Source organism: Rhinatrema bivittatum, chromosome 4 (genome assembly GCF_901001135.1).
Source record: "Rhinatrema bivittatum chromosome 4, aRhiBiv1.1, whole genome shotgun sequence".
NCBI lineage: Eukaryota > Metazoa > Chordata > Amphibia > Gymnophiona > Rhinatrematidae > Rhinatrema > Rhinatrema bivittatum.
In genome coordinates, this window is record NC_042618.1 from 334,952,831 (window position 1) to 334,980,820 (window position 27,990).

At 47.0% G+C, this 27,990-nt stretch overlaps 1 protein-coding gene across 6 annotated transcripts in view; it reads right to left on the reverse strand.

Annotated features, from left to right (window-relative positions):
* Nucleotides 1-27,990, reverse strand: part of MGAT5B (alpha-1,6-mannosylglycoprotein 6-beta-N-acetylglucosaminyltransferase B) — a 498,248-nt gene that overhangs the window by 266,868 nt on the left and 203,390 nt on the right. For all 6 annotated transcript variants that reach the window (XM_029600396.1, XM_029600400.1, XM_029600401.1 and 3 more), the window contains exons 6-8: nt 17,146-17,313; nt 3,411-3,575; nt 1,876-2,045 (exon numbers count right to left, since the gene is read on the reverse strand). In XM_029600396.1, coding sequence (XP_029456256.1) covers nt 1,876-2,045; nt 3,411-3,575; nt 17,146-17,313 — 503 coding nt within the window. The remainder of the gene's footprint in view (nt 1-1,875; nt 2,046-3,410; nt 3,576-17,145; nt 17,314-27,990) is intronic.

Consider the following 27,990-nt stretch of genomic DNA (forward strand, 5'->3'; position numbering starts at 1 on the left):
AGCTCCTGCGATCATGTGGCTTTGATGCAGGACGTTCTGTTCCTCTACTCACTACTGTATCTCTTGCTGCAGCTGACCTCACCACCTGCGGGGAGGAGCCCCACAGGTCCTCACCGTCGGGAGGCATCAACCCTCACCTTGGGCCAAGGGTCCACGAAACCCACGAATCCTAACATCATTACTATGTTATTATATCTAGGCATTCTCTTTAGTACTCTGTGTATTCTCTCTCATTTATTTCCTGTTGCATAGTACTCATACTTTTTTCCTCTTACTTTGCACCTTTAATTACTCAATTTTTTTTATTCTTCTTTTCCTTCTCTCTCTCTTTCAATGTAGCTATTTCAAATGTTTTAAACTCTTCTACAGATGCTGCTCAATTTGCTTTCCTCAGGGCACTGTTTCACTGACACTACTAATAGCAATGGTCATTCTGGTTATTGTGTAGGATTTCAACCGAAGAGACGCATGTGGGCGGTGGATAATTGATTATACTTGTTAGGTGTCTTTGCCCCTTTGTTGTTCGAGAGGCATAAATTGCTTAACATGAACGGCAACCATTCTACAAGGTTCAGCACAAGTAACACGTGGTAATAATCACACTAGCTGCTCCTCAGTCTCAGCAAGCACAAGAGAAAGGTGAAAAAATTAATTTGGCATGGAATATGATGGAAATCTGACATTTTTGAGACTCCTTAGCTGACAGGAAGACAGCAGAAACCTGGCATTGGCAGAAGCTTCAGAAAAGATCTAGTGCAAAACATGTACAATTCTCAGGTGCTTGAAAGTAAGATCAGTGCTGTCGGCCATGTTTCTTGTACAAGTGTCACTGTTCACACATTTGGCTGCTGCTTGGAGTCACTCAACTCAGTTGTTTATCTCATGTGCTTCATTTATGATGATACTTATGTGATAAGAGATACTTGAAGATATAGGTGGAGATGCACGGACAGACAGAGCTGTGCAAAGAAGCCTACAGAGCATCTGGCTGCATTTTCACAGATCTGGCCAGTGCTCCTCTAGCACTTTTTCATGTTACTTTCCCTTTCATATAGGATGGAGGGAAAGTGGGGAAAGGTAAGGCAGAAAGTGCTTTATCTAGTCTCTCATTTCTAGGTGCCGCTTCTAATATTCCTGCCACATTTACAGAGGAAGGAAATATATAAAGCTCCCATGGTTTCTTGCTTCATGTAACCATAGCCGCTCTGAAACGACAAGAAGCTTGCCCATTTCCTGAGAAAAGCAATTCTTCTGATCAATGCTCAGTTGTAACCTTGCAGAAATATGCCAGGACCAAGCCTTTAAGAGATAGGAAAATAACCCGCAGGTCTTGCAGATATGCATGAGAACACTGTCTTTTTACTCACGTGCTTCAAATGCACAATACATACGCAAGACAATTTATAAAATTCCATCTGCAACCAAAGTATTTTGTTTCAGTATAGGCAGTAAGAATATGAACTACAGTGTAAGTGATATACTTGGTTAGTGTGAAAAACAATGAATTGTGTGTCTCCTTGTTCATGGAGTTGTTTTGCTAATATCCTTAGTAGAGGCAGGAGACCCCCCAGACTGCCAAGTGCCACACAACAAATTGGTTATAAAATACACAGTCCATGTCGGGCAAGAGTGTAATGAGAAAAGAATGCTACAGGAACAGAAGGACAGGAAAATGCTTGTGAAGACAAAGCAATGTATCTACAGCAATGTCCCTGCTTAATGCCCAGAGATCTGGTTCTTGATCTGGGCTCTCTATACTCTTCTACAATTTAGTTTTTATAGGACAAAAGGTTAAAAAGAATTAATTGCATCAGTGAGAGCTGAAGAATGCTTGGGATACACAGTTTGTTGAGGCATGAACAGGAGCACACTCACCTCTGTAGCTCTTTTAATGAGACTGTAATTTTCAGGCTGTGACCCAGCATGAAGAGAGCAGTCAAGATATCTGCCCACTGGACCATCTCTCCCAGTGGGCCTCCCTTCAGCACCCTGGGACTGAATACATCGCCCGATTCCTCGGTCAGAAAGCCGATGTGAATTAGTATCTAAGAAGAGGAGGAAGAGAGAGGGTGAGAGAAAGTATCAGAGATAGGTTAAAGGGGAGGGGGAGAGGGGAGAATGTTAACAGAGAGGGTGAGAAAAAAAGAAGCCATGCCTTTCTGGTCATACTACTTTGTCAAGAAGATAGTTGATGGATCGATGGACGAATACATGTAAGCAGCCTTCAGAATATTCTATTGACTTCTCAGAGCAAGAAACTCAAAACACTCTTTAATTTATTAAATGTCAGTGAACAGGACATTCAGATCCAAAACCAGCACCCCTTTTCCCAGACAATGGAAATCACCAGACAGTTGAGGATTCCCCCACGCTGTTTGATCTTCGAACTCTGTTCGCACGTAGGGCAGCACTCCTCCCTAGTAATCAGTCAGCTCTATATGCCAACACTGTTGCATGGCAGTGACCGTGTACCTTGTACTCTTTGATATATGAGTGACGACAGTGAAAGTCTGAGCTCCCCACATCCCAGGGTTTACACCTGGGAAACACCACCCCATCATGAACGATTCCTGCATACTACCTTCAGGGGGACAGCCGTGGTAGTCTGGTGTAGCAAAAATGTCAGGAGTCGGGTAGCACCTTATAGACTATAACCACTTTGATGAAGTGGACTCTGTCCACAAAAGCTCATGCTTCAAAAAATTGGTTAGTCTATAAGGTGCCACCTGACTACCTATTCTCATCACCTTGATCCTCAAAAGCTGGAACACATAGAAATTAAATAAAAAATAATCCCACATGATCGATATACTGTCACAGTCTTGCAGAGTCTGCTGTCACCATTCTTTCAGTAAATGAATGCTTGTAATAGCTTTGGTACACTGCCCAAAAATAATTGTTCCAGGCAAGAAGCTTGCTTGCTTGCTTACTTCCTACCAGAACTTTATTTACTTGTCAGGTGTCTAGGCATGCTATGTTTTAACCCGACTGTTCAAAGTCAGAGAAAATTTTAAAAATTTACTTCAACCAGAAACAAAAAGCCAACCACAGAAATACAAGCGGGCCATATATTCCATGTTTTCAGGCATAACAAAGTGAGGCTTTTTTTTTTTTATTTAAATCTCCTATGATAAAAACCAATTGGAAAACAAAACATTGCATTTTTGGGAACCAGCTCACCAATGAGGAAGATGAAAGTTTTTGTTTGAACTGTAGTCCAGGGGGTCATGAAAATTAAAACCAAATATTTGACTTATTTATCACCCTTTAGCATATCAAGTTGGTGTTCCCATGAAAACAGATCAGCTATGCCTGCTGGAAATGCCACAGACAGGGCCATTCTCCCCATAGACACAAAATGGGAGAGAACCTTATTAGTACATCTGGCCTACAATCTAGTGATGCTTTACCCGTTTCTGATCCCTCCTTGCGTCCATGAGCTTCTGGCCCAGGTTGTGGGCCGCCATGAGCCATTGTGCCGACAGCCGCCGAATCCTCTTCTTCATGAAAATTAATGACTCTTTGCCACTGCCAATCAGGTCAAAGAGGGACGACAATTCATTGCGAAATGCTGCCTAGAAGGGATCAAAACCCGCTTGTAAGTTTAGGGTTCAGCATACCTCAGGAAGAAAAACCGTGCTGTGGATTTGTTCATGGATAGGATACAACAACACTCAAACTGTATGAGTGTGCATGAACCCACCCCCCTTTTTTTTTTTTTTTTTTTTTCATTTGCTATTTGTATTTTGTTTTGTTTCAGTTGTTTAGTGCATGCAGGGAAAGTAATTTTCAAGCACCCCGCATAAAAAAAAAAGTCAGAAAAAACATGCACAAGTTATTACACCAATTTTCAAAGTGAAATTACATGCATATGTTCACTTTGAAAATTATCCCATAAAATACAACTCCTACAAGTTCCACCTGTTAAAAACATGAGCACAAATTTTTCCCTAAACTTTTATGTGCAGTCTTCTTAAAATTGAAAAGTATGAGAAGCTGGTCTTTATCTGCTGCCATTTACTATGTAAGACTAACTCACCCCTGGAAACACCCCCGTTCAGACCGGTTAAACATATGCAAATAAGATATGTATAGTTTACCCACAGAAGTTCTTTTGATAATTATATCTAAATAGCTTTAGACCACAAACTATTTAGCATATGCTGTATTGATTAGCAGGTGCTAAACAACTGATATGAAACAAATGTTTGCGGCTTTGTGTCATTGTTATTTCCACGTTTTTAAAATAGTAGCACATCCCTATTAAACTAATTGCTCTTCCATACTACAGCCTTATATTTCCATCTATTGTACTCCTGATCTTAGTCCCCTCCCCTGGTTCTTTCATACATAACAACTATAAAAAAATATATAATAAAAAAAGGATAATTTACATGACTTGAATCCACTTCTTAGGGGTAGATATTCAAAGGTGAACAGCTAAGTAAGGCCTGGATTTTCTAAAATCGCAGGGCTTTCTGAATCCCGCGGTAACGGGGGCTGGGGCGGCGAAGCGGGGATCGGGCCTGCGAAAGCCGGCAGCGATCGCACCACCGCGGTATTATCGCTGCCAGCTTTCGCACCCAATAGCGCCACCGTGAAAGGTGGCGCTATTGGGCGTGCTACTGGCGACGATAACGGGTCTTAACTTATCGCCGCCAGTGTAGTTTCCACCGCGTTCGCCCTGTCTCCGCCCCGACTCTTCCTCTTCCGGTCCCGACTCCGCCCCAACTCCGCCCCATCTAGCTATCGCACGCGAAAAGTCCCTTTTCGCATGCGATATCGATAGAAAATGACCCCCTAAGTTAGCCGGATAAACTTATCCGGCTAACTTACAAGGGATTCAGCAGCACAGCTCTGTAAAGAAATCGCTAGTTAGCCCAATAAGTCTATTGAGCAAATCTAACTTATCTGATTATTTATTTATTTATTTATTTATTTATTTATTTATTTATTTAGGTTTTTTTATATACCGGCATTCATGATAAGATCACATCATGCCGGTTTACATTTAAACAAGGAGTGCAGGATAACAATAAAACTAAAACTAGTGCATAGGAAATGAAGTTACAATGAACAAGGGTTTTGGAACTAGGAGAGAGAGAGAAAGACATGAGTAAGTTAACATCATAATAAATTACATAATAGATTACTTTAACCAGACAAGTTTGAATATCGCTACTTATCCAACTACAGTAAGATAGGTGGTGATAACTAGCTCCTTCCCAGAATGTACATATCCCACCCATCACTTATCCGGCTAACTACTTATCTGGCTAGGTAACGCTGAATATCAGCCTCTTATTTCCTCTCCAGGTTGATGTTCAGATCCCAACAATGTGGGCACTGGCAAGTCAGTCAAGAACGGGGAGGGTGAACTTTCTCTAGCCCAGTTCTGATCTTCAACTATCTGTCTTGAATTGTGGATAATCTAAGGCAGCTCTGAGCCTATCAAAAGATTCATATTAACTTGGTGTGAATACTGAGGGCTAAATTTTAAAAATGAATATAGGACTCATTTAATACAAAATTCTTTCTATATGCAGGGAAAAGTTATTTTTGAATAAGGCTCTTTAATTTTTAAAATGATTTCAAAAATCTAAATTTCTAGATATATGCAAGGATATAACAATTTGCAATAGAAGATACAAGTGGAAACTCATTTTAAAAAATGGTGTACTATCGACAATGATATTGTAATTCTGTTCAGATTTCCTGTCATCACATGAATGAGATGTCTCAGCTGTTTAATCATGTTTTACGGAAGTTCTCATGTTTGTATTCTTTACATTTCTAATGCCATGTTAGTTATGTTTTATGGTGTCTCTAATAAAACATTAAATAGAAAAAAAAATCATAGTAGGTTTATTTAATTTATTTATTACCCGCAATTCCTACTGAGGCACAGTTTTTCCTTAAATATCCCTACAAACATTGTCTATTTTGAAGGGAATTATTATGTTTCTTTTTTCCAGTCCTGATCACTTGGCTTGGTTTTTCTAAGATAAAGACCCAGTTGCTGCTGCCATTAACCCAGAGAATCAGGATATGGTTGGAGATTAAGTTGTGAGGGCTCCTGGGTGGACAGTGTACCAGAGTGAGCTACAGGGTTCATCTACCCCTTTTAGTGGACTGTTTGTTACTTAATTCATTTTATTTCCCTATTATGCTCTTGGTTGCTTTTTTTCTAATTAGTGTAACATTTTCCTTTATTTATCTTGCATTTCAATTATTTGAAACTATACTGCATAGAAACAAGAAATCATAGTAGTGTTTTGTTCTAAACTTTTGCCCATCCTCGCACTTTCTTTGCTTCTGGAAGCCGAGCTAGGGGAATCTCCTGACCCGTGCTCTCTGGCGCTCTCCTCCTGAGTCCTGAGGAAGGAATCCTGAACCTGATCTGTTTCTTCCCAGGACCTTCCCAATCCCCCAGCCTCACCTCACTTGCTGCTCCCAGGGCAGGGCAGGGCAGGGCAGGCCCCCCCCCCCCCCCCCCCCCCACTCCCATCCCCATGCGGTCTCTCTCCTTTTGCAGTTAGGAGAGTGGATCCCCTCAACCCTGTGCTCATTTCATGCATCTGGGACCCAGGCAGCAGGATCCTCTGACTTTGCATTTACTGTTCTTCTGCTTCCAATGGAAAGATACCCGGTCTTGCGCTGGCCAATGCAGAAGAACAGCGAGTCAGCCATTTTACAGCGATTGCTGTTAACAGTCACCATGAAAAACCTTTTTTTTGTTCTTTTTCCGACTGTATGCCACTTTTCTTTCATCAACAAAACAACGACTTTTACTCTTTACAAAAACACTTCAACCTCATGTGTGGAGCAATAGAATGTGCCCTAACAGAGCATTCAGACAAAACAGGGGACATTCACTATTAGTATGTAGCTATAAAAGAATGCAAATTTGTTTTAAGTAGAAAATAAATTCATTATCTTCAGTTTGACAAAGTACATTGTCCATCCACAATTTAGATTCAACACTTTCTCAGCCTCGCACAATTTTTTTAAAGTGCTTCTCCAGCTTTATTCTAGAGGTAACCAATAAACAAACCTATATCATATATCACTGTACTTGAAGACAGTTGTTACACACATTCTGGAAAGGTTTCCCCAGACTTATTCATTTTACTTGTCGTAGCAGGAAATTGGTTTAAAAAAAATGGATTGTCCAGCATTAAATAAATACTTATACCAAATATATAACCTATTCTAGGGCGAGCTTGGTGACTCAGCGGCAGTGCTGGGCACTGCCACGCAGAGAACCTGGGTTTGATTCCTGAGTCATGTCCTCCAGTCCAGCCAGGGCTGGGGATGCCACGGAGGTGATGTTCACGGAGGAAGTCCTGCAACCGTGGCCAGATCCAGGAGCTCTGGTACAGCCCCCAGCTGAAAGACTGCCACTACAGTGACTGGGCACAGTGAGTCGGGGGGGGGGGGGGGGGAGGAGATATAAAATGAGAGAAAAACCTCCAGCCAGTTGGGAATGAAGGCTCAGGGTGCTATTAGGCCAACAGAGGCCAGCACCAAGCAGCAGGAGGAAACTGTCAGGCCAAAAAAAAAAAAAAATTCTAAGACTGAAAATTATAATTTAATTGTGACCAGAAAAAAAAACCCCCAGCTTCAACCTGGGGCAGAAACATAGGCTAACAGCCTCTGCTTTAGAGGCAATGAAATCAAAACAGACAACATAGAGCAGAAATACTGATAAAGACATGAAAGTGCAATATAAAATTACTAAACTAACAAATTAAATAGATAACATCAGACTACTTAAATATATAGGTCAATATTCAGCAGGGTGAACTTAACCGGCTACCATACACCAGATATTCAGCAGCATGGACGCACTGCTGAACATACCCGGCTATCGGGAAGTTAGCCAGACAAGTTTATCTGACTAACAGTAGGACCGTTTGCAGGAGGGTTAAAGTTTTCTGGCTAGCTTAGCCGCTGCCCTGGATTAGTCAATGGGAACACTAGGCCTGTGCCAAGGGCAGCAGAAATATAGGGGGCAGCAGGGCTGGCTGAAGATTTGTTGCCTTTCAGCTGTGCTGAACCTCAATCAGTAGAGAACAAGCCCCTCTGTTTCCTGATCCAGCCCCCCCCCCCCTCCCCCTCCTCCAGGCAGCTACAGAGTAACAGGAGAGAGTGTAGCAGACAGAGCAAAGGGGAATGGTTTGGGGAGATTAGGAGGGGGCTGAATATTCATCATTGGAGGGTGGGAAGAGAGGCTGGGGAATGAATGGGGTATCGACTGTGGGGCTTATGTTTGTGTGTGTGTGAGAGAGAGAAGGGATTGGTGCCAAGTGTGTGTGCATTTACATGTCATATTGGGTGGGATGTTAGAGAAGGAATGTAAGGAGAAGCAGAACCTGAGCATGGTAGGGACATTTCCCTCCTCTCCTCTCCACCCACTGCAATTCGGATCCTTCCTCCCTTGATTTTGGATTTTATCCCCCAGATCCTGGAACCTTCCCTTCCTACCTCTCCCTTCTCCCCAGATCCTAGAACCCACTCCACAACCCTTCCTACTCCCTCCTCCCCTTCCTCAATCCAAGAGGTTCCCTCTCTCTCTCCCCCTCCTCTTTCCCAATCCCAGATTCCTAATCTTCCCAGTCCTCTCAATCCCTAGTCCTCTTTCCTTCTCCCCTCTTCTCCTCACCCATTCCTGACCCTCCTTCCTCTCCCCAACCCTGAGGTCTCCTCCCTGCTCTGAAACTTGAGGATCATTTTTCATCACCCAATAATAATAAAATAAATTATACAAATAATTACAGTGTAAAATTACTTTATGGAAATTTTTGCCAATTTGCTTCAGACCTTTTTTTTACATTTTTATCGTAGGATCTATCTCTGAGCTGACACAGGAAACTAGGGAACTGTGCCTTAGATCTTCTGCTCACTGTTGTCCAACCTTGGTGAAAGAGGAAGAGAGGATGACAGGGAAGAAACAGCACAAACAATACCTAGGGGTGCCAAAACACTAAGGGGCAGATTTTCAAAGCCTATGCGGGTAACCCGAGAAAATCTGCCCCTGCGCGCCGCCGAGCCTATTTTGCATAGGCTCGGCGGCGCGCACAAGCCCCGGGACACGCGTATGTCCCGGGGCTAGCAAAAAGGGGCGTTCCGGGGCGGGGCTGGGGGGCGGGGTGCCGGTCCAGGGGCGCGCCGGGAGTGGGACCGAGGCATCTGGTACAGCCGCCGTGCCGAGGGATGGTGTGCGCCAGCCGGCAGCCGGCAGCCGGCTGGCGCACACAAGTTACGCCTGCCCAGAGGCAGGGGAAGGGAGGGGAAGGTGGGGGAGCGGAAGGAAAGTTCCCTCCGAGGCTGCTCCGATTTCGGAGCGGCTCGGAGGGAACGGGGAAAGCCATTAGGGCTCCACTAGGGCTCGGTGCACGCAAGGTGCACAAGTGTGAACCCCCTTGCACATGCCGACCCCGAATTTTATAACATGCTCGCAGCTCCGTGCGCATGTTATAAAATCGAGCGTAGATTTGTTCGCGCCGGGTTGCGCAAACAAATCTACGCCCTTGTGCTGTTTTTAAAATCTGGCCCTAAGGGGCGGATTTTCAAAGGATTGCGCGTGTAACCCTTTAAAACCCCTCCTGCGCGCGCCGAGCCTATTTTGAATAGGCTCGGCGACACGCGCAAAGCCCCGGGACGCTCATATGTCCCGGGGCTTTGATGAAGGGGCAGGAAGGGGATGGGGGTGAGGGCGGGGCGCCAATCCGGGAGCGGTTCATGGGCAGGACCGAGGCCTCCGGCATAGTGGCCGTGCTAGGGGACTCGCAAGCCGGCAGCTGGCCAGAGGCAGGCGTAAATAGGACAACAAAGTTAGGGGAGGATTTAGGTAGGGCTGGGGGGCGGGTTAGATAGGGGAAGGGAGGGGAAGGTGGGGGAAGGTGGGGGGGAGCGGAAGGAAAGTTCCCTTCGAGGCCGCTCCGATTTCGGAGCGGCCTCGGAGGGAACGGGGAAAGCCATCGGGGCTCCCCTAGGGCTCGGCGCACACAAGGTGCACAAGTGTGCACCCCCTTGCGCGCGCCAACCCTGGATTTTATAACATGCGTGCAGCTGCGCGCGCATGTTATAAAATCGGGCGAAGATTTGTGCGCGCCCTGGAACATCCTCGGGTTATCTGGCTAAAGTTTTTTTCCAGGCTAATTCAGCAAGTGGACATTTTTAAATTCCATTTATCTGATTAAATCTCAGACTTAGCTGGACAAGCAAGCTGAATATTGACGCCCTAGTAATTAAATGGGACAACAATAAAACTAGAAAATGATATGATCAGAACACCAAGTCTAAAGTGATAGGAAACACTAATCTGCCTTGTGCTTAAAAGCATCTTTAAAGATCCAGATTTTAACCTTATGTCCACACATCAAATAACCAGGTCCTGTTGTCAAAGTGGCACCAGCCAGCCCTGTGGTTTGGTATCATTTTGTTCTACAGTTGTTTTGACAAGAGGACTCAGAGGGGTATGGGCAACTGGGAATCACTCCTGCCCCTTTCTCAACATATTCAGCCCCACGGATGGGGTAAGATGAATACAGGTTACGTTTTTTTTATTGTACTGGTACTAGTGGGGTTTGGCTTTACCAGCATCAGAGGAGTGCATTTTGAAACAAAAGAAAAAATGCAACACATTTTGTTGTTTTTTGTGTGAAACACCACAAAACAGAGTGTTTAGTTGAGTTTTTCATGTCGTTTAAAAACGAATAAATACCCATAGTGTATTGAAAATATTCCCTTGCCCTTTCCTTTAGCAGCAATTCATTAACAATTTCCCCGTGACCAAAATAAGGCAAACTAAAAGAAAATTATTCCTTACCTGCTAATTTTCGTTCCTGTAGTACCAAGGATCAGTCCAGCAGTGGGTTATCTCCCCCTTCCAGCAGATGGAGTCAATTAGAACTTTGAAGGATGCTTCCTTATAAGGTTGTGCACCCTCTACTAATCCTCAGTATGGAGTATATCAAAGCAAAGAGGAAAATCAGGATGGATCAAGAACAATAACATTCAGTAACAAATAACAGTGTGCAAAAGGCACAAACAGTGTCAAACAACAAACTTGCAGAATGAACCATTAACCAGCCAAAGGAAAAAAGGCACTGAAGAACAATTTGAGCAGAGAGGCAATCCCAAACCCAATAAAACAGCCAGGGAGGGCGTCTGGACTGATCCTTGGTACTAAAGGAAAGAAAATTAGCAGATAAGGAATAATTTTCTTTTCCCTGTACATACCAGGATCAGTCCAGACAGTGGGATGTACCAAAGCTTCCCTACATAGGGTGGGCCCCGGAAAGCCCTGCTCGAATGACCCTAGAGCCAAAGGAGCCAAAAGTAGGCGAGTGTATGTGTAGAAGATAATGACGAGCAAAGGTATGTAACGATTTCCAAGTTGCCGCTCGACAATTCTCCTGGAACGAGACTGATTGCATCTCTGCCCAGGAAGCAGCCTGAGCTCGAAGAGAATGGGCCTTGACACCCGCTGGAGGTTGTCGACCCGCTCCAATGTAGGCCACCGAGATCACCTACTTCAGCCAGCGAGCAATGGTAGTTTTCGACACCTTGGCCCCCTTCCTCGGACCATGCCAGAGAACAAAAAGATGGTCCGACAAGCAAAAATCATTAGTGACTTCCAGATAGCGAATGAGGATACGCTTGACATCTAGCTTGCATAGATCCGCCGATGCGTCTGCTGAGAAGGACGGAAGCTCTACTGTCTGATTCAAGTGGAACTCGGAAACCACCTTGGGCAGAAAAGCAGGCACAGTGCGCAAGGAAACTCCCAAATCCGTAAAACGAAGGTAGGGCTCTCTGCACGAGAGTGCTTGAAGCTCCAAGATTCTGCGGGCAGAACAGATAGCTACCAGGAAAACTGTCTTGAGAGTGATATCCTTTAGGGTCACGGAATGCATGGGTTCAAAGGGTGGACCAACCAAGATTCGGAGAACGAGATTGAGACTCCACGAAGGATAAAGAGCGTGGACCGGGGGTTTCATGTGCTTCACCCCCCTGAGGAATCGGATGATATCCAGGTGAGAGGAGAGGGAAGTTCCCTCTCATTGATGAAGTAGAGAGCCTAGGGCAGACTTGCACTCTCAGCGAGTTGTAGGCCAGACCCTTGTCCAAGTCCTATTGAAGAAAAGATAGGATCTGAGCCACCGAGGTGTTCCGGGGCGACACAGGTATGGAGGCACACCAGTTCTCAAAAACTTTCCATACCCTGATATAGGAGATGGAGGTAGACGTCTTTCTAGCCTTGAGGAGGGTCGAGATAACGGCCTCTGGGTATCCACGCCATCTCAGCCGGTGCCTCTCAAAAGCCAGGCCGCAAGACAGAAGCGATCAGCCTGGGCGAAAGATACGGGACCCTGATGCAACAAGCGTGGAAGGTGACCCAGATGAAGAGGTCCGTCCACTGCGAGCTTGATCAAGTCTGCAAACCACGGACGACGGGGCCATTCCGGTGCCACCAGCATTACCGGACAATGGTGGGACTCTATTCTCCGGAGCACCTTGCCCACCAGAGACCAAGGGGGAAACACGTAGAGGAGAACGTGATGGGGCCAGGGGAGGACTAAGGCATCCACTCCCTCTGCACCATACTCTCTTCTGCGACTGAAGAACCGAGCTGCCTTGGCATTCTAGGAGGTTGCCATTAGATCCATATAGGGGGTCCCCCATCTGTGGAACAGGAGATTCACCGCCTCCTCTGAGAGTTCCCACTCTCCGGGATCTAGATGTTGACGATTAAGAAAGTTGGCTTGAACATTGTCTACACCTGTGATGTGGGAAGCCACTAGGCGGGAGAGATGAGTCTCCGCCCACGCCATCAACCTGTCTGTCTCCCAAGAGACATGCTGGCTCCTCATGCCCCCTTGGCGATTGATGTAGGCCACAGTGGTCGCATTGTCTGAGAGTATTCGGACTGCGCGATGATGGACAAGAGGTAGGAAGCATTTCAATGCCAGACGCACTGCTCTGGTCTCCAAGCGATTGATCGGCCAAGTTGCTTGGAACGGCATCCACTTCCCTTGCGCAGAATTCATCTGACACACCGCTCCCCAGCCAGAGAGACTGGCGTCCGTTGTGACGATTACCCATTTCGGGATGTCCAAAGGAACACCCTGGAGAAGATGAGACAGGTTGAACCACCACGAGAGACTATCCTTGGCTCCCTGCGGGAGAGGAAGGATGGCTTGGAAGTCCCGAGACACTGGCTTCCAGTGGGAGAGCAAGGCACACTGTAAGGGACGCATATGTGCAAACACCCAGGGGACCTAATCGATGGTGGAAGCCATGGATCCCAGGACCTGGAGGTAATCCCACGCCGTTGGAAGCAAGAGACCGATGAATCGCTGTATCTGAGCTATGAGTGCATGAGCCCTGTCTGGGGGCAGAGACACCTTGCCCAGCGTTATGTAGAAATGCACCCCCAGGAAGTCCAGAGACTGAGATGGAGAAAGGCTGCTCTTGGCGAAGCTGACCACCCAACCAAAGGAGTGAAGAAGCATCAACACCTTGTCGACTGCCCAGTGGCAGTGGGCTGAGGACTTTGCCCAAATGAGCCAGTCGTCCAGGTATGGGTGCACCAAGTCTCCCTCCCTCCAGAGAGCGGCAGCTACTACTATCATCACCTTCGTGAAGGTTCGAGGAGCGGTCGCAAGACCAAAGGGTAGAGCCTGAAACTGGAAATGCTGTCCCAGAATCTTGAATCACAGAAAACGCTGGTGCGTTTGGAGGATGGGAATGTGTAGATAAGCTTCCATCAGATCCAGGGAGGCCAAAAATTCTCTGGAGTGTACCGCCGCTATCACAGAGCGCAAGGTTTCCATCCGAAAGTGGGGAATCTTGAGGGCCCTGTTGACCAACTTGAGATCCAAGATAAGGCGGAAGGAACCTTCCTTCTTGGGGACTACGAAGTATACCGAATAATGTCCCCGGCCTACTTCCAGGGTGGGGACCGGACGAATTGCTCCGAGAGCCAGAAGCCTGTCGAGTGTCTGCCGGACTATGAGTTGTTTCTGGACTGGGCCACATGGAGAGAAGAGGAACCTGTCACTTAGTGACCGAGCAAATTCTAATGAGTAGCCGTGTCTTAGAATATCCAGGACCCACTGATCTGACGTGATGTTGACCCGCTCCTCGTAGAAACGGGAGAGACATCCCCCTATCCTGGGGATCGGGGAGTTTGCCGGCATAGCTTCATTGTGAAGACTTGGAGGACGTCCCCTGGGCCAGACCAGAGCAGGGCTGTCTTCGGGCATGAAAGGACTGAGTCCAGGATTGAGATCGAGAGGACGGCTGACGGGGAGCTGCAGTCCTTGCCTGGTGGAAACGATGTTGATTCCTGAATCGGTTTCTAGTTGAATTAAAAGACCTAGAAGAACGAGGGCGATCCTCTGTCAATTTGTGTACCTTATTCTCTCCGAGGGACTTGATAATCTGGTCCAGATCCTCCCCAAATAGAAGCTTGCCCTTGAAGGGTAGGGATCCCAGCTGCGACTTGGAAGAAGAATCCGACACCCAGTTGCGAAACCAGAGGAGGCATCTAGCCGAGGCTGCAGAAACCATAGATCTGGCCAATACTCTCAGAATGTCATATAGAGTGTCTGCTCCATATGCTATGATGGCCTCCAGGTGGTCTGCCTGGAGTGCTTTCTCAGGAGGCAACTCCTGGGAGCTGAGCAGCTGTTGAAGCCAGCAGAGGCCTGCACGCTGAGCGAAGGAACTACAAATGACCGCTTGGACCCCCAGGGCGGACACCTTGAAAACTCTCTTAAGATAGACTTCCAGCTTTCGATCTTGAAGATCTCGCAAGGCTGCACCACCCGTTACTGGAATGGTAGTTCTTTTCGTCACCGCTGAGACTGCAGAATCTACTTTGGGAACCTTAAGAAGCTCCAGGAAATCATCCAGGAGAGGATATAGCTTATCCATGGCTCTGCCGACCTTGAGGGAGATTTCCGGAGAATCCCATTCCCTGGATAACAGTTGAAGGAACGTGGGATGGTAAGGAAAGAACCTACACGGCAGATGTAGACCAGCCAGAAGGGGGTCCCCTTTCTTCGCTGGTGGATTAGGCTCAGGCGGGTCCTGAGGGGCCTCAATGTCCAATTCCTGTAGGATATGTGGAATGAGCGGGTCTAGCTCATCCCTCTGGAAGATCCGTAGGACTCTAGGATCATCCCCTTCCAATTGAGCCGTAGTCGAAGGTTCAACCGGATCCGGGTCCTGCTGAGGAACAGATCCCCCCCGCAGAGGGGTGTACCAAACGGACCCTTGGAGCACTTGAGGTGGTTGGAGTTACCCCTGGTCCTGGGACCGCTGACCCTTGGGCACTCCCCACGGTCTGGGCATTTCCCAAGACCTCAGTGGAATCAGCCTTTCTGGGTACCTTAGGAGGAGGAGGTCCCACCAAAATTTCCTGGTGCTGGCCCATTCTGGCCAAGTAAGGATTGTGAAGCAGGAGAACAAAATTCGTGGAAAAAGGAGGTGGCCCCGATGGAGGAAGAATGGGAAGATCCCCTGACGAAGGAAAAGGCTCCAGAGGTGGAACGGGTGTCAAAACCGGTGGCTGAGATGAAAAAGGAGCATCCTGCTCTTCTCCTGTTAGTGCCGGAGCAGCCGAGTCTGGAGACAAAATGGCCGCCATTCCCGCGGTCAGCGGGATCGGGGCCGACCCCTAAGCATCGAGGCGCACCAGAAGACGAGAACCAGAGCGGCCCGGCGGTTGAGAGGGTCCCTCCCCACCAGGGAGGCAAGCTGTGAAAATCCCTTCACGGGAGAGCCTCGACCCGGGCTCTCCACAAGCGCAGTACCTCGATGAACGAGGCATGGGGAACCCTGACGGAGCTGCGAGGGAACCAGCTGTTCTTAACGCGAGAAACAGGCAAGGTTTAAAGCTGTGGGAAGCAGGAAAAACCTCCGCTTCAGCATGTTCTTCCTCACGCTCACCAGGTTTGTGGCTGTAAGAAGCGGGTAATAGCCTCCACTTCAGTCCTGCTCGCTCTCTCTCTATCCCTCAGCGACCCACAGATAGAGGCACAGAGGAATAACGCCTCTCTGTGCCGGCTGCCTCGAGGAAAATGGCATCTCAGGGGCAGCGGGTCGGATAGCAGCCACAGGGGGAGAGGTCGGCACCACCAACTTGCACCCCGGAGAGAGGAAGAGAGGAAATAACCTGTCAAAAGGAAATAAAAACAAACTTACCCCGACAACAGAGATGGGAGGGGAGAGCTGCAAATAGTACTGCCTGCAAGCAATAGAATGCTCCCACTAAAACAGGAGCGGAGGCTACAGGAAAGCTCTCCAAATAATTCCCTCAGAAAATTCAAAATTCAAAGATTTTTTTTTTTTTATTAGACTTGATCCATCCAAAAGAAAGGAAAGCTGAGGAAAATAGAGAAAATTCCTAAAATAGCTTTCTAGTCATCTCAGTGGAGAACGAAAGCCACCACTGTCATCTGCTGGAGTCAAGAGAATACTGAGGATTAGTAGAGGGTGCACTACCTTTATAAGGAAGCATCCTTCAAAGTTCTATCTGACTCCATCTGCTGGAAGGGGGAGATAACCCACTGTCTGGACTGATCCTGGTACGTACAGGGAATCTGTAGTTACCATCATTCTCCCTTACTCCTACTTTTATGAGAAAGGACACCAGATACCCATCTTCAGTCCTCAGGAGCCAGTCTCCAAAGAATGACTGAACAAAAATGTTTTACAATGTGGAGTGGATTCTATCAGCAGCACTCAAGATTTCCAAGCTGTGAAAATGCTACAAAGTGAAAGGGTGGAGAGAGGCAAGCCCATGGCCATCTGTCAGTCAAATTCTTAAAACCAGAGAATGGGCCAATTCCCAATTCCCCACATTCATTCTACAGGCTAAAATCAATTTCAAATATTAAGACTTGTTGGATAATGAAGTTAAAATGATTAACAGCAGGCCATCAAATGCTTCTCTCTCTTATAGCATTTATTACTTATTAAAAAAGCATCTTGGTGAAAGAAAGCAGGATATGGCATCACCTGTAACGTTTGTGGTTATTTTAAGCTCCCAGACAATTCCCCGTCCCCCCTCCCTACCCCGATATACCTGAGCTGGGACAGTGAAAAAGTGAAGCCATCGCATCCTACCTGCAGTTTAGGAGCTGGTTTTAAAGAAGGTCGGACGGTCTGGTTTCTCCATGGCAACAGAGGGCAAAACCATTCAACTTCACTGAGATAGATAAGGAAAGAACATTCCGTGCCATCTACGCCATAGAATGCATAGCAGGGGTCCGAGCTCCATCTTGCCCTCATCCACTGCAACACGGAGAAGACAGCAAATCAGAAACAAAAGATATAAGGCGGTGGTCCCCAAATCACGGCCCGAGGGCTGGATGCGGCCCTTGGCTGAATTTCATCTGGTCCCTGGCAGCAACAGCGGAAGGAGTTTGATCCAGCCCACAGCATCCACCATAATAGAAGCTTGATCTGTCCTGCAGTGGTGGTGGGAGCACCAAATACAATCACCAGCTCTGACACTTGAAGCCAGACGTATAAGTGGCAGTACCCCAGAGCAGCGTGGACAGGGGATGCTGGTGCAAGACCACAACTGACTGGCTGCGTTAGGCATTGCCGGCATTAGTGCCGCTTGTGCAGGTGGAGTCCCGTGGGCCGGAGACAGGGAGAGAGGCTGCAGCCCAGCCATAAGGAGTTTTTGGCTGCTGTGGAGGGTAGTGCAGGCCAAAGGGAGGAAGGCACCTGGTTCTATGGCACTGCTAGGGAAAAACCAGGTAAGGATGCTCCCAACTGCCCCACCATCTCTTCAGAACTGTGGGGCAGGGGGGCATGGATAACATCCACTAAAGAGGCAGGCTTTGGGGGCAGAGTGCAGAAATCCTCATTATTATGATCCAGATACCAAGTCAGAGTGTTTCTCCATGGATTAGGGCCTCAAGGTGGGTGGTTTTGCTAATACCATTAATCTGGCATGTTGCACGAGAGGGGAGTGAGAGGAGGAAAAAGGGAGGAGTGGAATGGGGGTGGAGGAATGGGACAAGAAAGGGGGAAGGCAGTAGAGAAGGACCAAAAGTGCATGGTAGGGTGTGTGAGTGTGAGAGTGCAACACACACACAAATACCTCAATCTAGCATCCATCCAAACTCTCTACCTCCCTGCCCCCCCCCCCCCCCCCCCACTACCCTAGATGAAAAGATACTGGGGAAGGGGGAAGCAGAGGACAAGTTTGCTGGGGGTGCGGCAGGGTTGTCAACTTTGGAGAAAATCAGAATTATTATTACTGACAGCCTATCTGCCGCGCCCTGCTCTCTGCCTCTCCCACAGCAATTTAAAGCACCGAAAAGGCCAAAAATGGCGTCCTTCCTCTTCTCAGCAAACAACTCTGAAGGGCTCTCTCCCTCACTTTCCTTCTTACCCCTCCCCACCACCACCGTGAGGAGGACCTCCCCACCTCCAGCCCTCTCACTGATTTGAAATGTATTTCTATGACCCTTTCCCAGAAAAGTTTGGGCCCCTTTGGTCTAAGGGATATTAACTATCGATCCAAAAGGCAGGCATTTGAGAATTTTTCATTTTGTACGTCTCTGAAGTTTAGTTCAGTTGTTGACAGAAAGAGAGTACAAAGGGTTATGCTGATACAACCAAAATTCAGTACAGTGTGCGGAGTGCTTTCACTTGGGAAGCGAAGCGTTTGCACCAGCCCACGAGCTATAGTTGCTCAAGATGAAAAGCCTGCTGGAAGAGTTAGCTGATGCCATGCTCTTAAAATAAACTTCAAAATAACATTCATAATCGGGGTTCTGTGGAATATTCTGGTTTTTTTTTTTTTTTTTTATTTACCTACAGCAAAAAAGTGTCAAACTCCAGTCCTGCAAAGCTGCCCATAGATCTGGGGGGGGGGGGGGGGGTTAGGTTATCATTAATTAATAGGGATGTACAGTTTGAAACAAAATAGGAAATATCAAATGACATTTCCCCTTTTTTTTTTTTTTTTTTTAAATGAAAGAAAACAAATGCAATGTTTTGGGGCTTTTTTTTGTTTCACTTTGTTGGGTGCTGCCATTTAAACAAATTCTGTCCTGAAACAGCTCCCCGCTCCCCTCACCCCTCCCCACCCCACTGCAGTTCAATTCCCCCCCCCCCCCCCCCCCCATCCCCAAACTGCAGGCCTCCATGGGTGCTCCCAGACTCCCCTGGACTATCTTACTCTCGGCTCGATCCAGTATGGCCGCGGTAAAAACAGTGAGGTAGTGTCAGGCGCACCCTTCCTCCCCGCACGCACAGTTCTCTTCACTAACTCCCCGATACTCTCCTCTAATCGCATGCAAATGCATGCCGCGGCTGTGAAGCGTTAGGGAAGGGTTATGCCCGCGCAACCCATTTTACTGTATAGGCGCTGTAACACCGCCTATACAGCGGCCAATTGCACGATTTTCCCGTGCAGGCGGCCATCTTTACTTTGCCACCTACCTGCCTGCGCGATCGAACATGCTGCCGCTGCTGGCTCCCCGGATCTCGCTGCCACCCCCGGACCCCGCTGCTGCCTACCCGCCGCTCCCAGATCCTGCTGCCGCCCCCCCGCTGCCGCTGCCCCTGCCCCCCCCGGACCCCGCTGCTGCCTACCCGCCGCTCCCAGATCCTGCTGCCGCCCCCCCCCCCCCCCCCCCCCCCGCTGCCGACCCGCCCGTGCGATTTTGGCGCTCATCCAGGCAGGGGAGGGAGGGAGGAAGGGAGAAGGGACTACCGGATGCCGCTGATGGCTGCCCGCCGCCCACCGGCCGCCTGGACCCACGGCCCTCCGACAGGTATTTAAAATTGTTTTATTTTTTTATATAACACACAGGTTTTTTGTTTTTTACACTTTTTACACTTACCATAGCAGGCCCGAGCCTTGCTACTTTTTCGTTTGTTTTTTTTTGCCCTGGTCCCGTCCGGTCTCCTGCAGCCCCGTCCGGTCCGGACGGGGCTGCAGGAGACCGGACGGGACCAGGGCGGGTAAGCAATGTTTTTACCCTACACTACACTACACTAACTCCTACTAGGGGGAGGCGGTAAACTAGCAGGTTAAGGCCGCGGCAGAACAGCGGGTTACGGAGGAGATAATATCAGCGCCCGTTACAGTATCGCAGGGGAATAGATAATTCCTTCATTATACAGCTTTTTCGTTCATTTACATGCCGGGTGCGGAAAGGGTTATGCGTCTGTTTTCAGAAGCGATACGGACGCGTGAAACTGGAGACTGTATCGCCGAACTGCCTTGCGCGCCCGAATTGTGCGCTACGAGCACGTTACAGATGGGCAATCCTCGAGCGGACGATACTGGATCGAGCTGTCTGTCAGCAAGTATAAAGGGGACAGGAGCAATTCCGGTTGCTCCTGCTCTGTGGCTGCTGTTTCTCAAAATGGTGCCAGCGAATTTGAGGCCTGCCAGGCAACTTTGCATTCCTGCAGCACTTTTGCAGATGTAGAGATGTGCATTGGTTGTTTTTTTTCGGTTCGGGCTTAGTTTTCGGGCCTCCGTGGGAAATTTCATTTTTCCCGTGGTTCTTTTTTTTTTTTTTGTGGGTCCCGGATTTTTGTGTTAGTGCGCGCTAACTCCCGTTAGCACGCACTAACACAAACTATGAATTTTTCTGAATGTTTCAGGAAAATGGTGAAAGCGATGCTGTTCCAGGAGGCATTTGTAAGTGGTTTTGTTATGTGTTGTCTTGTTTATAACCTCTTTTATGAATGTTTTTATATAATCCGCACCGAACAGATATCTGGAGGTCGATACCTTAAATAAAATAAATAAATAAATAAAATAAAAACTGGAAGACAGGTATTCTATGCTTGCAGAATATAATGAGATATTTGACTTCTTGTACGACTCCCATTGCACTGAAGCAAATGTCTTGCATGAGCCCAATACATGAACAAGTGACTTACAAGTTGCCATCACTGATTCAAAATGTAGAGAATTTGATGTGAATGAAAATGAATTTGCTCAAACAATTTGCAGCATATGTTTACCAGATGATGTTAAAAATGTAGCTGAAATCTTGTAATTTATTGTCTAACAATTTATGTAAAATCTACCCCCAATGTTGTAAATGGACTTCAAATTTTGTTGACAATGCCAATTTGGATGCTTCAGCAGAACACAGCTTTTCTAAACTTTAAGCTTTAAAACATAAGATCTACCATGAGCCAAGACCATTTAAAGCCGTGTTTCCCAATCTTTTCAGGCCCAAGGCACACCAACATTAACAAAAACGTTGTGTGGAACATTAACCTTCATGGGGCAGGCAGTGCAGACATGGAGAGGATTCAAAAGAAGAGTAAGGGAAGCATTGAAAGCTCCACAGGTCTCTTTCAAATTTTAAAACAAAGGAAGAGAGGGGGCAGAGACCCACATGAACTTGTCACAATGGGTCAGTTCCCTCTACGTTCAAGTGCAGAATGAAGAATTCTATATGATGTGGGCAGCCTGCTCAGTTAGTTACCTCAACTGACAAATGTAGCTGCCAGAATGTCTCCACTGCTGCTGTGCGACACACTGGTTGAGAAGCGCTGTTCTAGACTACTTAAACCTCTGATGAACTAAGTTGGACATAAATTCATCTACTACTTTGTTGTAGTCAGTTTTCCAATCTACTTCCCAGTCAATTGTTAAAAAAGACAAGTTTAATTTCCATTTAATCATCAAGAATTACACTTGATACAGAAACAGAAAAGCCAATAACACAACTTTTGGACTACAATTAGTAATCACTACGATAATAACATAAAATTAGTCCTCAACCAAGGGAAGAAGGCAGAGAAATTATAATATAACCAGGAAATACCAAACTACATCTAATTTAGCTCATTAAACTCCCTGAAAGCTTGGAAGGCAACTGATGAAGAACCTCTAGACTGTAAAAATAATTCCAGCTGTTTAGGATCAAAGAATAAAAACCTTTCCTTCCTGGATTTGATTAGACTTTTACAGGGAAATCTCAGCAGTAGAGATGTGAATCGTGTCCTCGATCGTCTTAACGATCGATTTCGGCTGGGAGGGGGAGGGAATCGTATTGTTGCCGTTTGGGGGGGTAAAATATCGTAAAAAATCGTGAAAAATCGTAAAAAATCGAAAAAAACGTAAAATCGCAAAACCGGCACATTAAAACCCCCTAAAACCCACCCCCGACCCTTTAAATTAAATCCCCCACCCTCCCGAACCCCCCCCCCAAATGACTTAAATAACCTGCGGGTCCAGCGGCGGTCCGGAACGGCAGCGGTCCGGAACGGGCTCCTGCTACTGAATCTTGTTGTCTTCGGCCGGCGCCATTTTCCAAAATGGCGCCGAAAAATGGCGGCGGCCATAGACGAACACGATTGGACGGCAGGAGGTCCTTCCGGACCCCCGCTGGACTTTTGGCAAGTCTTGTGGGGGTCAGGAGGCCTCCCCCAAGCTGGCCAAAAGTTCCTGGAGGTCCAGCGGGGGTCAGGGAGCAATTTCCCGCCGCGAATCGTTTTCGTACGGAAAATGGTGCCGGCAGGAGATCGACTGCAGGAGGTCGTTCAGCGAGGCGCTGGAACCCTCGCTGAACGACCTCCTGCAGTCGATCTCCTGCCGGCGCCATTTTCCGTACGAAAACGATTCGCGGCGGGAAATCGCTTCCTGACCCCCGCTGGACCTCCAGGAACTTTTGGCCAGCTTGGTGAGGGCCTCCTGACCCCCACAAGACTTGCCAAAAGTCCAGCGGGGGTCCGGAAGGACCTCCTGCCGTCCAATCGTGTTCGTCTATGGCCGCCGCCATTTTTCGGCGCCATTTTGGAAAATGGCGCCGGCCGAAGACAACAAGATTCAGTAGCAGGAGCCCGTTCCGGACCGCTGCCGTTCCGGACCGCCGCTGGACCCGCAGGTTATTTAAGTCATTTGGGGGGGGGGGTTCGGGAGGGTGGGGGATTTAATTTAAAGGGTCGGGGGTGGGTTTTAGGGGGTTTTAGTGTGCCGGCTCACGATTCTAACGATTTATAACGATAAATCGTTAGAATCTCTATTGTATTGTGTTCCATAACGGTTTAAGACGATATTAAAATTATCGGACGATAATTTTAATCGTCCTAAAACGATTCACATCCCTACTCAGCAGGAAAGTGTAACCCAAGGAAATAATACTCTCTCGAAACATTAAAAAAGCTTTCCTTCTTTGCTGAGTTACTCTTGAAACATCCAGCAATATAGCTACTCCATGCCCCAAGAAATTTTTTATCCTGTACACCAAAAAATCATTTCAAAGTACATTCTCTGTTTCCAGAACATACACAACTAAAAGGTAGATTTTAAGAACCACGCGTGGGTACAAATGTGCATGCATTTGCCGGCACATGTACATGGACGCACCGATTTTATAGCATGCATGCGATTATGCACGCATGTTATAAAATCAGCTAGCCACGCGTACATGCATGCACAATTTTATATCAACGCATGCATGTGTGCGCGAATTCCCTCTCGAGTGTATAAGGGAGAGAATTTTAGTAGGTACGTGCAGGAATGCAATAGGCCTATTCCCCAGTTCCCTCCAGTTCACCCCAGTAAAGGAGAGGACTTCCTAAACCCCCTACCTAACTTGCCTCTCTTTTCCCTACTAGCTTTGACCCCTAAAACCCCGCTGACTACCCTTTTTTTTATTATTTCACTACTTACATGCTGTCCATAGCAGAAGCAAGTTACATGGTTGAGGGATCTCGGCGCACGCCAGAGCGCATAAGTGACTTCATGGGTGCAGTCGCAGCCCACCCATACCCCACCCAGACCACACACATGTCCCACCCCTTTTTGTCAAATCTTTTTTATCCACGTACCTGGAGATACGCGCATGGCCGCAGGTCTTTTAAAATCCATGCAGCCTGCATGCGGCCGAGTCACGCGAGTATCTCCTGGTTTTACCACGCATAGGGCTTTTAAAATTCACCCTTAAGAGTGTAGTCCTAGAATCAATCTTAGAATCTTGCAAAAAACAAGACAGTTTAAATCTCCAACCTGGCCTTCCTCCCTCATCATTACATTCTCCCTCTGAGGATCGAGTATTGTAGGAAGATAATATAACTTCAGCAAGGGAGGAAAGGCGTCAGGAGGAGTTTGCAACACTTCAGAATAATACTTTTAAGCAATTCTAAAGGGGAGATCAAGGAGGATCTAGGGAAATTAATGAATCTCAAATTAAGTCCTTTTGTATAGTTCCCATAATTTTCCATTCTGCTATGGGAATATTCTATATCCTTAATTAGTCACACTACTCTCCTGAAGCTCCTTGATACTCCCAGACATTTCTTGCATTTTATTCTCCCATTGAATATGTTTCTGTGAATGAGAAGAAATTGTGACAGATAAATCATTAACTGTAGATACCATATTATTACTACTAGAGGTAAGAGATCCTGAAATCCTACAATTGACATCCAAAGTGTTTCTAGGGTGATTACAGATGGTTTAAGGAGAAGCAGCACCCAGGATTTCCTTTAAAACATTAGGAGTAGATGTAGATACCACTTCTGAAGCTGCTTAAATTACAAGTTTTCCTCCACCCAAAGGCGAAAAGGCCTTGTTCTAATGCCCTGTTCTTTGAGCCCCACCAAAATGCGATTCAACCACTACAATTAATCCAAAACTCAGCAGCACGCATTCTCACTGGCAAGTCGCGTAGAAACTATATTTCTCCTGTACTTTACTCTCTACACTGGTTACCCAACAAAGTCAGGATCAAATTCAAAATTCTTTCCATTATTCATAATTTACTAAATGACAACACCTCAATTTGGCTCAGCTCCCAATTACGCATCTATAGACCTTCCAGAAACTTACGCTCATCCCAAAATAACTTTCTACAAGTTCCTACTATCAAAATTGCCCAACTAGATCTAACGAGATGCGGTGCATTTTCAGTAGCTGGCCTGAAACTTTGGAATTCCATCCCAGACTATATTAGACACCTAAATAGCAGGACCAAATTTAAAAAGAGTTTAAAAACCTCTCTCTTTAAATGCACTTTTAACATCCATGAGGCCAATTAATCATGCCTCTCCTATATTACGTTCTTGAGCTGTGTCAAGCTCCACTGTCCTCATTCCTTCCCTCCTCCTAAAGCTTTTAATTTGTTGTTCATTTTTATTTAAGAATATACTGTCTTTTATTTTTAAGTTTCTCAAAGTCTTTTACCTTTTATTAAATTTAACTTTGTGATTTTATGTATGTTATATTGTAAACCGTTTTGATTACATCTAGTATAAAAAACGGTATATAAAATATTTTAAATAAAAATAAATAAATAAATGTCTCTACAGCCGAAGAACTCATAGAACATCAACTCCTAGTTGTGGATTAATTTGAGCTACAAGACTCAGAGAAACTAAGGTCTCATTCTGGGCAGGGGAAGAACCCCCAAGCCCCTCTTGTCCTGGTCCTGATGTCGCATTAGTCATGAAAGAATCAATGGTGGTGGTAAAAGAAGGGGTGAAGAAACAGTCCCAGGTGGAAGGGGCTGAATCCCACCCTTCCTCTTGTTTTTACCTATTGTAGATCACTAAGCAGGCAGGCCAGATGTACTCGCAACAGAAATTCGGGTGAAAGAGGAAAAACTGCTCCTAGGGGTGCACTTCTTTGGCGCACGTTTTGGCAGCGTGCTGGCCGTTCTTTATGGGAGGTGTACCAGGGCTCAGCTGCAAGGTCACACATCTAAGAAAAAGAATTGGCCAGCACCGTCACTCACAGCCTGGACAGAGCCTCCCAATTTGACTGCTCTCTTCCCTGTGTGTTAACCAGCCGGCTGCTCTTTATGAGAGGTGTTCTGGGGCTTAGCTGCAGGGTCGCATGTCCAAGGAAGAGGATTGGCCAGTGCTGACGTCACTCATAGCCTGATAAGAGCCTCCCGATCTCACCGCTCTCTTCCCTCACTAGTGGCCATTACTTTCACAGACTGATGGTGTTTCAGATACCACACTGTTGCTGTTAATGTCATTTGTTAATATGTAATTTTCCTGGGTTATATAGAATAATTAGCCTTGCTTTGGTGACTTTATATTTACTTAGGTCTAAAGTTTTTACTATATTTTGAACTGCAAAGAGAGGAAACATCTGTAGAGGGGAAGACCTAACAGAGGGTTAACATGGTGACTGCATCTGTGTGAGCAGTGTCAGCTGTGTTGTTCTCTCACTTTGAGCGATGCTGATCAGTAAAGTGATCTCTCTCTCTCTCTCTCTCTCTCTCTATATATATATATATATATATATATATATATATATGTACACATTTATCTATGCCACAGAAAATAAATGCAAAATTATGAAATGATGGTAGTTATAAATAAGATGGGCTCCCAAAATGTCCAAGACTAGCCAGGGTTTATGTTTACCTAATTAAAATGCGGACAGGCCATGGCAGCACCAGGACAATATGCTCTCTTCAAGCCCAGGACCAAACTCGTCCTGTTTTATGTGTAGCTCACTTTCTATTACATTATGGGGTTTTTTAACACAAGCCCAATAGTTCACATTAAACAGCTTAAAATAGGGGATTGGTATTTAATTAGCTGTGAAACCCAGTGCCTGTCAAAGTCCTGTCTTGCCCAGGGCATAAAGAAAGCTGTAACAGTTTCCAGGCATGTTCTGCTAAACAGCTCTTTGTGCAGCAGGTGCTTCCGTAATCTGCATCTGTTACAAATCTGCCCTGTGTTAGCTGCATGAGCAACTTCTCCACCTTTGTTCTCCTCTTTTTCTTGCAGCCCGGAGCAGCTGACACACTTACTGTGCGGCAGGTGCCGCTCTACTGCAGCCTCTGCAGCCCGGAGGCTGTCCCTGCTCTCTGTTTGTGGCTGGAGCTGCACTGTACCACCCGGCACGGCACGGTGGCCGCTGGCACCGTTACCATGCCGCTGGAGCCACGCTATGGCACCACATGCGGCCCGGAGGCCAATACCACCGCTGTTTCACCCGACAGCAGGGAGCCGTCTGGGTACGCCCCTATACAGCAGGAGGCCGCCAACAATACCCCTATGTGGCCCAGAGGCCACTGACGCCTACCTTGTCTCCCGTGGGGATAAGGCCTACCATCCCCGGTCTCGCCTGGCAACTGAAGCCGCTGGCAGTTCCTCCTCAGTGGTCAGAAGTTGTGCTTACCTCGGGCCTGCTTGAGGCCTAATTCCAGCTTCTGCTACAGGTTGGCGTCCTCCTGTGCAGCAGGCCGCTGTCCAGGGTCCTGCATTGCTTCCTGCTTCCTCCTAGGGGGCAAGGCTGGCTCTCTCTTCAGCATTTAAAGCTACAGCGAAAGAGTGGTCCACTTCTGATTTCATCATTGGATCTGCATCTTCTCCAGTATAAAAAGCTTCAGTCTTCATTCCAGCTTGCCTTTGCAAGGATTAAGTCCTCCATAGGACTCCATGTCTTCCAGCTTCTCTAAGGCACTCTGTTCCATGTGGGATCCCGAGTCTTCGTCTAGATGTTCTTCGTTCCTTGATCTCTCATCTTCGTCCTTGTACCAGATGTCTCTTGATGTTCTGTTCTAGTCCAGATGTCTTCTGTATCCTGATGTTCTGTTCCTGTCCTGTAGAGGTTCCTGAGGTTCCATCTTCTCATCCCTCGTGGTCCGCGACCAGCCCGGCTAGGTTGGTAGGGCGCATAGTGGCCCAGTGGTCCATGACCACCCCGGCTGGGGTGTGTAGGGCGCTGGTGGGATTCCTCCATCTCATGGACTGAAGATCCTCATCACCTTCATTGTCCATCTGTGGATCTCCTTCTCTGCAGCAGTCCAAGCAGCTGAGGACCCCGGTTCTTATTCACCCTGCACTGGGTTTCGTCTCAGTGTTCCTACACCGGGTTTCATCTCAGTGTTCCTGGCTCTGAGTTTCGCCTCCGAGCTTCATCCTGGCTCTGAGTTTCACCTCTGAGCTCCGTCTCCGAGCTTCATCCTTCTTCTCATATCCTGCCTGGGTCTTTGGAGTACTTGTACCTGC